General features: G+C 31.3%; 2 protein-coding genes across 2 annotated transcripts in view; one reads left to right on the top strand and one right to left on the bottom strand.

The window, feature by feature from the left end:
• Positions 1–9,453, bottom strand: part of LOC117690222 (uncharacterized) — a 55,149-nt gene extending 45,696 nt beyond the window's left edge. The window contains exons 1-5 of the mRNA XM_066068332.1: positions 9,363–9,453; positions 8,347–8,413; positions 7,283–7,349; positions 6,893–6,970; positions 5,908–6,144 (exon numbers count right to left, since the gene is read on the bottom strand). Coding sequence (XP_065924404.1) covers positions 5,908–6,144; positions 6,893–6,970; positions 7,283–7,349; positions 8,347–8,358 — 394 coding nt within the window. The 5' untranslated portion in view covers positions 8,359–8,413; positions 9,363–9,453. The remainder of the gene's footprint in view (positions 1–5,907; positions 6,145–6,892; positions 6,971–7,282; positions 7,350–8,346; positions 8,414–9,362) is intronic.
• On the top strand, positions 35–4,415 carry LOC105340571 (uncharacterized). Its single transcript, XM_011446698.4, has 5 exons — positions 35–1,829; positions 2,013–2,093; positions 2,560–2,589; positions 2,981–3,016; positions 3,161–4,415. The coding sequence occupies exons 1-5, from the start codon at positions 35–37 to the stop codon at positions 3,385–3,387; spliced, it is 2,169 nt and encodes a 722-aa protein (XP_011445000.3). The 3' UTR covers positions 3,388–4,415.
• Positions 9,454–12,571: the final 3,118 nt, after the last annotated feature.

Genomic DNA, 12,571 nt, shown 5'->3' with positions numbered 1-12,571 from the left:
ATGTAATTAACAACCAGACAAAGAATTTGATCAAATGGAATTGATCAAGTTAAAATGGAATGTGTTAATAGTATCTGATAGTGAAGAAAGTTGTGGTAGCATTGAAAGTGAAAAATATCCCATGCTCTCTGGAAAGACAGATAAGGACATTTCTTTTCAAGGTGTTCCTAAAAATTCGAATGGAAACTTAAAAAACAAGCTGCATGCCTGCTTCTTTTGTGAGAAGATGATTGCAAACATTGCAAGACACCTTGAGCTTGCACATAAAACAGAAGTTGAAGTAGCCAAGATTTTAGTTTTCCCCAAAAAAAGCAAAGAAAGGAGAAAAATGTGGGAGGAACTTGTGAATAAAGGAGACTTTGCTCATAACATATCTGTTCTGGAAAAAGGAGCTGGCATAATGATTCCAAAGAAACGTTCTACAAAATGTGAGATCAAAGACCTTATTCCATGTGAGAATTGCAAGGCCTTTTATAAGAAAACTGACATGTGGAAACACAGTAAATACTGTTTATCTGAAAAGAAAAGCCAAAATCCTGTACAGAAAGGTCGCCTTTTACTTCCAATCAGAAAATGTCAAGATGGGCTTTTCAAAAAAGTACTACTTACCATGAGAGATGATGAAGTTAAAGTGATAATTCAATCAGATCCTAGAATTCTAGATTATGGTCGGAGACTGTTTGAAAAACATGGCCACGAGCCACACAAAACTCAATACATATCTCAAAAATTAAGAGAAGTTGGTAGACTTCTATTTGCATGCAAATTATCAAAAGATATACAGTGTTTAGATGAGGCTCTTTTGAGCAAAAACTGGGATATTTTAATTCAGAATGTGCGTACTATAGCTGGATTTGATGAGGAATCTCATACCTATACCAGTCCATCCTTGGCTCTGAAGATTGGGCATAGTCTACAAAAGTGCGCCCGTTATATGCGGTCTGACGGTATCAAAGAAAATGACAGAGCAAAGATTGAAGAAGCAGACCGATTTCTCACTTTATACGAAACAGAATGGACCAATGACATATCGGGACATGCATTAACCTCCTTAAGTGAAAAGAAATACAACAAACCTCTTCTCCTTCCAGTTGTTAAAGATGTCGTCAAACTGAATAATTACCTGGCCAAAGAGGTGGAGACAGTTTGTGAAAAGATCGTAGTACAGTTTGACATGTCATTATATGCAAAAATGGCACAGTTGTGCTTAGCGCAACTGATTTTATTCAACCGACGTAGAAGTGGGGAGGCTGAACGTATCAAGCTGCAAGAATTTTCTGATGCTGAAAATGGAAGTGGAAAACCTGATGAAGTAGTACTAAGCACACTAAATGAATTTGAGAAGAAATTGTGCAATACTCATACTCGAGTGGAAATAAAGGGGAAAAGGGGGAGAAAAGTGGCCGTTTTGCTAACGGATGAGATGAAGAAGAATATCAAGATCCTTATTCAGCAGAGAGAAAAGGCAAAAGTTTCTGGAGACTGTTTGTTTTCAAAACCGGGAGATTCCAAATTTCCATACAGAGGAAGTGACTGCCTAAGGAGGTTTGCAAAGGAGGCAGGTGTAGATAATCCTACTGCTATTACCTCTACCAAACTTAGGAAACAACTTGCAACTCTTGCGCAAATACTCAACCTAAATGAGACATCGCAGGATATCTTGGCCACTTTTCAGGGGCACGACATAAGGGTCCATCGACAGTTTTATAGATTACCAGAGGATACAATGCAGATTGCCAAAGTGTCAAAGATACTACATAGCCTAAACAATGGATCCATATCCAAATTCAAGGGGAAAGATTTTGATGAAATACAACTTGATGACAAAGGTAAATGCCAGTAAACTAGATATAAAATACATGTATTAATCAATTAATAAATTTAAAAAAATAGGTTTTAAATCAAGGTTATTAAAAATGCATGATTATTACGATATTTATTTATTTACTTTATTACGATAACACAATAAAACTACATGTATATTATTATGATACATTAATTTCTTTAAACAGAAGCAGTAGACAGTGAGAGTGATGAAGAGGAAACAGAGGACTTGGATGATGATGAAGAATACATTGAAGCAGTGGATATTGGTAAATTGGTTACACAAAATAGTGTAAAATTTCAAAATATCTTTGTTATGATTTCATCAGAAGTTAAACCTATAGGCAACATAAATCATGTGTACATGCCGTATACATGCATGATATTGAAGTTGGTCAAGCAATTTTAGTTATTTGAAGGCAATGAGTAGGATAAAAAAAAACAAATCTGGATTCTGCATGTTATTTTTGCTAGAGCCTAATACATCACCTTGAATTTCCTTTTAAAAAATATTGAACTTGTTAACTATGAATTCTATTACAATCAAAATATCCTATAAGTGAGTAATAATTCATTCATTCTGCAGTTTCTGACTTGAATGCATTATCATATTACAATCATTTAATCCCTTCTCATAATATTTAATTAATATTAAAGAGACAGAAGTTAAAAACAGTTATTATTTTAGCATTATTGCATATGATCTGACTTGTTCAATTCCTTTAATTTTTCCAGTTTCCCCAATGTCTGCAGAACAGGAACCAGGTATGTGTATGATAAAAGTATATTTATATCTCTGCTCTGATGGAGGTGGGGTATACTGTTCTACTATTGTCACTTTGTGTTACATGTTTATGAAGACTATTTATAGTGAGATATTTGAGAGAAAAAATGGCCACAGATTTCTTAGCAACTATCAATCGCAAATGCTTGAAATTTTAACACCATCTTTGTAAATGTATGTCATGTGGTGTGATATTCATTTTTGAACAAACCAGATATCAGCTTCCTGTTAAATGTTGATTATTCTTATTTTGATTATTCACAGTAGGGACATTGCTAGTAGACATTGGTACATAGATATCTTGTTCCTTTTCCTTAATTTAATTCAATGAAGCATAATTAAGAAATTAATGTAGGTTTTTTTTAAATTAAGGTTCCCAAGGGCCTGTAAAAAAGAAACCAAAATCAGGTATTATCTTTGTGCTTTCTTTCATTGTTTCTTTTCTATTTCAAATGTCGATAAAGTACATGTATCTGAAGTTCTTTTAGTTTTGAAACACATTCTGCAATATATATTTTCAAATGACAAGTGCTTGTTTTTTTTTGGTTTCAGCACCAACTCCCAGGCACCACTGGACACCTACTGAGAAAGGTGCCCTGAAGAAGCTTTTCAGAAGGAACATTATCCAAGGGAAGACTCCTTGTCAGTTGGAGTGTCTTAATGCAATGAAAAAGGAGTCATGCTTGGCAAAATTTCCATGGAAGCAGATCAAATTTGCAGTAAAAAATTTAATTACAACTCAAAAACGTGAAAACAAAAAACTAGTTGATAAAATGTAATTTAGTGTAATTTGTCAGTCTTGTAATTTTGAAAAACTTAATGGTAAATTTAGTTTGTGATGATCGAAGGTCAAGATCTAGTAAATGAAAGATGACTACAGGTTTATGAAATTCAGGATATAATTTTTTTTCAATGATGCTTCATAACAATAACATTGAGAGGGTGTACCAGAGCTTAATCTTGTAATAAACACAATGAAAAATCATGTTTTTAAGTGTCAATTTGAATATAATGTGAAGGAAGGAAGTAAAAAATCTTGTAGTTTTGTCCTTTTTATGACTAATGAAATATGTATAGTATGCTTGCAGGCACTCCGAAAACGGCATCAAATAAACTCTTGTCCTCCCCTTCAGAATAATGTCAATTTGAATATAAGTATTAGGGTTTTTTCCCCCATAATTCAATTAGAAACTTTGATTTTCTACAGAACTTCTTTAAAGTCGTAAAGTACAAAAAAAAAGATTCATCACATCAATTATGACGTCATGATTGTTCTAGATCTAGGCCTTAAAATTTTCTGTTTTAATACAAACTGTTATTGCTTGTTCATGTTTCATTTCATTTGTTCTTTGAAAAAATGTGTACATGTATTTGGTATTTCTTAAATGCCTATTAGAGATGCCCTCTTTCATATAAAATGTTATTTCTTGTAATCACTTGCAAAACCAGTTTTGGTTACGCATACATTTTTTCAATCCACTGCATATGTATTCTATCACTGATTGCATTTAACTTAGTAACATTAAAAGAATTGTTGCATATGTTTTGTATTTTTTACTGTACTGAACTAATGACTGCCTTGATCAAACCGTAAGTGAATCAGGATTGTATAAGTTTGTACTTCACTTTTGTTAATGGTTATCAATTGTTTACTGATATGAAAAAACTTTGATCAAGAGTTTGATATCAAATGAAATGCATGCACATGTATTTTCTTATGTACTGGTTATTGAGGATGTTTGCCAATATTGTCTGTCTTTTTGGAAATACATATTCCTTGATTATTAATTTTTATGAAAAGACTGTTCTCAACGTTACAGTATCAAAATGAAATTAGATTCAATAATTGGTAAATGTACTTGTTATGTCATTTATTGAAAATATTAACAAGGGTTTCATATAACTTTTCATACTTTATGTGCTTCAAATACAGTATATTATTTCTTGAAATCACTTTCAAAAACAATGTTTGTGTATGCAAGTGTTTTTATGCACTGCATTTTTTAAACAAATGTATATATTAACATTGAAAGAATTCTTGCACATGTTTTGTATCTTTTACTGTTCCAAACTAGTGATTGCCTTGGTCAAACTGTACTAAGTGAATCATAAATGCTTTTATGCAAAATTTTGGATTGAATTTTTGCTTCACTGCTATTTTAGATCATTAAAATCACAGTAATTATTAACATGTGCTTGATATGAAATGAAATGCATGTATGTTTTTTTATATACCGGTAATGCATATTATGATAATTCAGTATTGAGTAATGAAATTTCCCAATAATGTCTCTCTCTTTGCAAAGAAATATTTTTTTCATTCTTATTTTTTTTTAATGCATCTGTTCTGAACCTTTTGAAAATAAAATTTAATTAATGTAGTTGTCATGTCATTAATTTTCAAAATAAAGGTTTTCATAATGGAATAAATACTTTGTTCTTGACATACGTACAGCTTTGCCTAAAAGGATCAATTGTGTCTATGCATGCTTCCCCTGGCCAATTGATATAGCACATACATTTCTTGGTCCCAAGTGTCCATAATATGTTTTAAAAACAATTCCATTTGATGCAAGAAAAGATTAGCTGCTGGCTGCATGCACTTTCAACTACACATTTTGGACAGGTGTTTCAATAGTCATGTACTCAAAGTACATATAGTAATATGTGCATTAAGTCCTCATTGAGGTGAAATAAATGAAATGAGTATGTAGTAGTCGGTTTCATGTGTGTATCTCAACACTGACAACGTAGTGAGAATCGTGTGTGTGTCATTGAAGAGTCACGTGGTCAAATGTAGTGGAATCCAGGTGAAAATTCAAACTATAAATATAAAGATTTAAAGGGTAATTGACCCCGTTGAATCATAAGAGAAGTCCCTCTTCTACAAATTTGTTCCAAAAATTTCATTAGGATGCTTAGAAAGCAGTGTAGTGACTTACTGGTGTAAAGTCTTGTGTAGTGAGTTTCATGAGTTTACAAGTATGTGTGTGTGTGTGTGTGTGTGTGTGTGTGTGTGTGTGTGTGTGTGTGTGTGTGTGTGTGTGTGTGTGTGTGTGTGTGTGTGTGTGTGTGTGAAGGGGGGGGGGGGGCTGGAACAGCAGGAAAATTACATGTATTAACTGTAGTGATTTGCCCTACCCACATACAACGCTGCTTAGATTCAAATACATTTAACCGCACCAGAAACAAACGATTGCAATTTAAATATATGTTCAAAATTGACCCATCTCAGGCTATTGTGTTATGTCAACTCAGAGTTTGTGTAAAAAAATACTGGGAAGATATGATGTTCTCACCTGGAAACATCTGCACAACAGATCTCTGACGTACCAAACACACGGCACACGGGACATCATGGTCATGATAGTGTCGCCAGTAGTTGGATACAGTGTGCATCTGGTACTCTGCTCCCAATAATTTAGCTTTCTGACCATCTTTTCCATCCTTAAATTTACCCCATTGCGGATTTTTGGGTAGGCAAAGGGGTTCTACTGCCGCTCCCGGATTTTTGTAATCCGATCCTCCGACATAACCTAAAACAGTGTATATTTTAAAAATCAAATTCATGAATTTTAAGAGATTACAGAGAGTAGAGAGGTAATAATTGATATGATACTTACATGTATCTGATATACAGAATATAGTATGTATCCTTTTTTTATTATTTTGTTTTATTCCAGTCGTATAATTTACATTTAGGTAAACAATGCTTTATATTACTTTTATTGATTGAATCGCCATGCCATGCATAATTGAATTCTCAATATGTCGATAAAATATGAACAATACTTATATAATTTTCTGTTTAAAGCAAACCAAAAACAAGTTTAAGAACAAACCAAACCTGAATCAAACTCAATTTATCTTGCTTAAACCGAAATATTTATTGACCCAATAAAAAATGACATATTAAATTATTAATGGTCACGTGCTTAAGGCAAGTATGTTTTGTTTATAAAACAAATTCTGAAATAAGTAATCAAAATAAAAACCAAGTATCTATAAAATTTATAATTTGAAATGACAAACAGCAAAATAGCAAAATACTGTTAATTCCTTATGTTACGCGGGTACTTAATTCCGTAATACCGCTGTTTTGTATCAAATCGCAAAAGTATAAAATCGCGAATGCAGAACATTTATCCATATTTCTTAAAGTTCTCAGCTCTTAGAAAACAATGGCGAGATTTTTATATCCGCGAGTGTTGCTTCACGCGATTTTACGCGAATATAATTTCCTCGTGTTTAATTAAGAATTAACAGAAGTTAGGAATAAATTACCTGAATGAACAAGTTCATGTCTAGAGTTGCATCTTTTCTTTCCCCATCGTGTGTATACAACGCTATTTCCACTATTATCTAGAGAAACCGGATGATAATATAAAATTTTAATATTCAATGAAGAATGTTGGTTTCTCTATTTACATTGATAAAAAAGATTAGTGAAGTTAGATAGAAAATTAAAAAAAAACCACCGTACGATATGGTTCGAGAAAAAAGAGAACGGCAGTATGTCAAAACATTTTTTTATATGTCAAAACTTAGTTGTTTTTTATAATGCCGTAATTCAATATATTCATGTTGTTCAGCTTATGGTTTTGCTATTTATCTTTTATTAGATTACGCAAAAACATTAGTTTTCCCCAAAATTCCACTGTAAATTGCCCTTACCACATCCGGCACTCCACTTCATTTGCATTACAACATTCATCAGTATGAAGAAAACATAGCCTGCCATCTGTTGACAAAAATACTTGAATTAACTTTTGCAGTGAAATCATTATTTTATAAAAGATGCTTATGTCAGGTAATGTATTCCTGTCAATTCAATTTTGCATACATGTATTTTAGAAAAATGTTTTTAAAAAAAAGCATTAGATACTCTACATTCGTTAAAATAACAACAGAACGAAAAAAAAAAGAATGTATCGTATGCATCAGTTGTCTTTGTTTTTAAAATAGATTACAAGTACCTGAACGTAAATATATTTTTAAGCTATGGTATTTTTTTCTTTAAAATTACATAATTTTTTCAAATATAAAAAAAAACTTTCAATTTTAAAAACTTTAATGCACGATCCGCGCAGTTTGTTCAAGACAATCACATGTTAAATAATGTAACGATGTTCATCAAATGGTGGGCAACAATAAAAACGAGTTCCTGTATTTTGTAACTTCTTTAAATTATAATAATATTATGGATGTTCTTTACAATGACTTATGCCCAGTTACCAGCAGAACCAGTGGTAAATGCAGGGGATAATTATCAATTCTCGTACTGCTGTTTGTCAAAATAATTGCTAAAAATTAGATACTCGTGTCGTTTATAGTTTGTGACATGAATATCTACTTTAGCATAAAAAACAATAGGAACAAATACCTTATATCTTATGAATAGTATTTCGTTTGAGCTAGTTTGAAGTGAACATAATACTTAGATACATTTTAACACAAAATATTATTGCATTATGTCTTTAATTAGAAATTTTCAAACTTAATTTATGCTTCTTCAGAAATTATACCTGTACATGTTTATTTTGACAAATCTTTACATAATCGACTTTTATACATATTTTTTTTACGCAGAGATAAAATTTTATAATATAATTCAGAAAACCTTTATAAAGTTAACAATCGTTGTATTATAACGTATTTATCATTTTTAAAAACAATAAATTCAGGGTCACCTAACACAAAGTTTAAAATGAAGGATTTATAATTTTCAGTTTTCTTACCTTTGAAAACATTGTGAATGGAATCACCAAACAAACTTCCTCGAACTTCTTATTCCAAATCGTGTCACTACAATGATTTATCAATTTATACTCTAACTATTCTTTCATAATTTTTTATGACAAAATACATTATAAAACATACTTAAGAGGGTCAATATCTGATTTTAAGCCCACAATATATAAATATCTTTATTTTCGGCAATGTGGTTTGTTGTTGTTTGTGTATTTCCTTTAATTATGATTTTGAACATTGTTCGTTATCACTACATATCATTTTTACATAACACACAATTTGTCTGTGACCTCATATCTACTTCAAATTCTAAAAATGTCTTCGATATAGAGGAATATTTATTTTTCAAAATTAGAATTGTTTGAAATTGTTGCTTAATTATATATACCAAAAGAAATGATAATATAACGTGAGATAAAAAAGCAATGGCGAAAATCTTCGTACGGTGTATTTTTGATTCGCAATCCTACTCAAATAGTATGACCAGTAACTGTTGTGTATATGTTAATTAGAAATAAAAAGAATATGAAATGCATGTCTGTATGAATAGGTTTCATAACAGTTTATTAGAGGGACCTCGTGAAAGAAAAGAAATTTTAATCACTTGAAACCAGAAACAACTTTTAGTTTGTATGTTTAACATACTTTAATTCATGCCGCTACTTCAACTGGACGTAATCGAAAAAAAAAAAATAAAATGTAAATATCAGTGAAATCATTCTGCCATTTTTTAAGCAGAAAACAAAATAATTTTAGCTTTGGTTCATTAAAAAATTGCAAGTTTTGAATGCTTTAATTCATAACAAAATGTTGACGGTAAAATGTTTATAGTTGAATAAATAAAGACCGAGACGCATCAATTTAGAATCACTTTCTTTGTTATGGTTTTGTTTACGCTGAAAAATAATGTTTAACGTTGGGTCACATATCCTTCGGAATAAACTAATGAGTAATAATGAAAAAAAAAACCCATACAACCATTGTTAAGCATTCTATACATTACCAAGAAAATGATTCTCTCTCCAATCTTGTCTCTACAGCGTGTGTAGCCAGATATTCGACTTATATAGTATCAACACTGACAGCAGTGTTTATTTTCTATACGTGGATAATATCATTTTTACAGTTTTTTCAAAAAAATAAGTGGTAAACACGATATTGGTCAAACAAGAATATCAAAAAACAAAAATTCCCCGAAAATTAACTTTTGTAATATTAATATTACATTTTGAAAAATGATAACTTGGAAACAGATGGAGGTAACATGCTGTACTGTATATTTAAATTATAAATAAACGATGGTAGCGAGAAAAACCGAATGTTGACATATATTCACATTTACCGAGTATGATTTCCTCTATGTCTTGCGGAAACTTATATGTTAATTCATAGCTTAATAGAAACAACCAGACTGAAATCTAAACGCCCCATTTATCAATTGGTCGAAAGCTACAGTGACTGAAACTGACAGGAAACTGGCTGGACTGAAACATACACCCATATTTATCGATTAGTCAAAACCTGAGTGAAATAACAGAGTTCACGAAATAATCATGATGATACAAGACTCCAATTCCTCAGGAGACGATTTAGCTGTTTCTTTTAGCTAAATCACTGATGTACATTAATAGTTATTAATTTCACTGAACTTCTTTTTTGCAATTAATCAATGAAATGTGTCTAAAGAAAGACTCAATACGTAAATATAAACAATATTTTAACCTGAGTTAGTATTTTTCTGCCATGTCGCTACCTTCATATTCCGCATTAATCACTAAAAAAGGTATTTTATTGTTTAAATACCTTTTGTCTGTAATACATTAAACGTTCGATATGTCTTTTAACTTCAAGTATCTTGTACACCGGTTGGGATCAGATCATCCTTAAACTTTCAAAAATAGACATAAATAACTTGCATTTTCATAAACCAATTATTACAGTGTATAGCAACTAGTAACTAACATACTAGAGGTACTTAATATTATACATTATTTTTTTTTAAATGTATGACCGTAACAGACAAGTTTAACGGAAAACGATTAACGATGTTAACGAGCTCTTACGTGTTGATGAATTAAATATGTACACATTATAATAGATATCAAAAACTGTAATTAAAAATACAGCATTTTCTGAAATATTTACACGAATTAATTACACACGAATTTCATACCTCGATACAAATTTACAACACATACTGATAAATATGTCATTGACAGGTTGTTAGCGTTCAATATCAAGTGTTTCAATACAGTTTGAGTTGATGAGTACCTCAACGTAGATTGTGTATAAGTCAAAATCAATACAGCTAGAAAATCTTTTATATCTGTAAAAATAGGAAAATGAAAAACAAAATCAATATTAAAGTGATCATTTAAACCAAATTAATACTAGTATTTTTTTTTTAATTCAGTTTTAAAAATACCTAAGAATATTTGGGGCGCTTGATTTGTCTACAATATCATTAGCCTGGTGTGGATGATTTACACATTATTATTAAGCGAACGTTGTGTAGTATATATTTCAATATAGACGTCAATGTAGTGACAGCTGCCGAGGAGTTTTGACTTTAAGAATTGTTTTTAGTTTAATTTTTTCTTTGTTTTTTTTATGCTTATATCGATACATTAAAACTATTTATTCAGTAGAGACCCAGTGCTAAAGGGTGAAAAGGAAAAGAAACTTATTGTTGAGCAAAAAAAAAAATAAAAAAAAATAAAATACAGTGAATTAAGGTACATGTACTTTACAACTAAAAGTATACATGTGAGTTGACAAAATTACTGGAGAGCGAGTGCATTCATATGCATTTATAGATAAATTTTTTTAAAACTATATTTTTATACGTCTTAGTACACTGTACATGTATCTGTTTTGACTTTTGCTGACAAAACATGTTTAATTAATCTGTATAAATAATTAACAAAACTTTTGAACTTGTTTTCCTGATGCTTTGAAAGCTTTCACATTTTTACACGTAGTATGTGCTACGATTAGGGTATGAACTGTAGAAAAAGCTTATCTCATCTGCTGGCAAAAGGAACTACGCAGATTTCTCAACTTACCATCTTGCATCTTCCTCTGTAAGCAAAGTGGGCCAAAAACCCTTGGCTAACGAAGACTGTTTTGCCGAAAATAAGACTAAATATAATGCCCTACAGAGAGTGGAGAGGGTGTAAACCTAAAGTGTATACTTTTGTCCTTGATCATAAAAAAGTGAACACCGGTTACAAAATGTAAACAAAGCAAGCTCTACTATGGACTTTTTATCACTTAAACCATAAGTTAGAAAACAAAAGAATGTCAGTTGGGTTGAAAAAAAAAAGTACAATTGTTCCACATGCATAAACATATTATGATAGGCATGCCATTTGTATTCATTTTGTTTGTTGCATTTTGTCAAAATTAATTTTATTTCTTAAATGTGTTAAACCATTTTAAAAATTTGCCAAAGAGAAAATGACAAGGAAATTTAACAGAATTTCTCGATAAAAGTTGCATTGCATAATGGCTATTTTACACTAAATATCTTTAACTACGAAGCCTTGAAAACTAGTGATACACAATAAGTCTTACATTACATGTAGAATACTAAAACATTATTCGAATGCGTTTGCCTTGATAGTAAAACATTAACAACGAGCGCAGCGTGCTGGTGCGCAGCTCCAGCGAGCAAAGCGAGCTCTAAGAACCAGTGTGTCCCGAGAAAAGAACAAACTAAACCTCTAGATTCATACAGATTTTTCCGGCAACATCCCATGATGCTCCCACATATGCTCTGCCAAAAAAGGCTGACATTTACCTCGTAATATACGGTGCTATGAAGTTTGAAAATACTTTTTGAATACCGTACAAGCTTTGGTGAGACCCATGGTATTTTTACATGCTTCCATTTTTTGTATTTAGTTGAGATACTTGAACACATGATAATAGATTTTAACATATGACGTCAGAGTGATCTTGCAATATTTCCCGCTATCAATTTGGAGGTGGATAAAACTGCGTGTACCAGCTATTTCAGATGTCTTCGATGATTTGTTTTGTAGGGTTTTTACGAGTTGATGTATATCAACTCAGTATAGTCACTACAAAGGGGTTTCCCATCACTGGGTTAAATCACATTTTGGTATTGATGGTCAAACTAATACATCAGTTATCAAAATGCAATGATATGAATCATGAAAGAATGACTTCTTTTATCGGAGGTAAAAT

The sequence above is a fragment of the Magallana gigas genome, chromosome 8, assembly GCF_963853765.1.
Source record: "Magallana gigas chromosome 8, xbMagGiga1.1, whole genome shotgun sequence".
NCBI classification, from domain to species: Eukaryota; Metazoa; Mollusca; class Bivalvia; order Ostreida; family Ostreidae; genus Magallana; species Magallana gigas.
The sequence above is the reverse complement of the archived record's forward strand: the minus strand, read 5'-3'. Positions and strand labels throughout refer to the sequence as shown.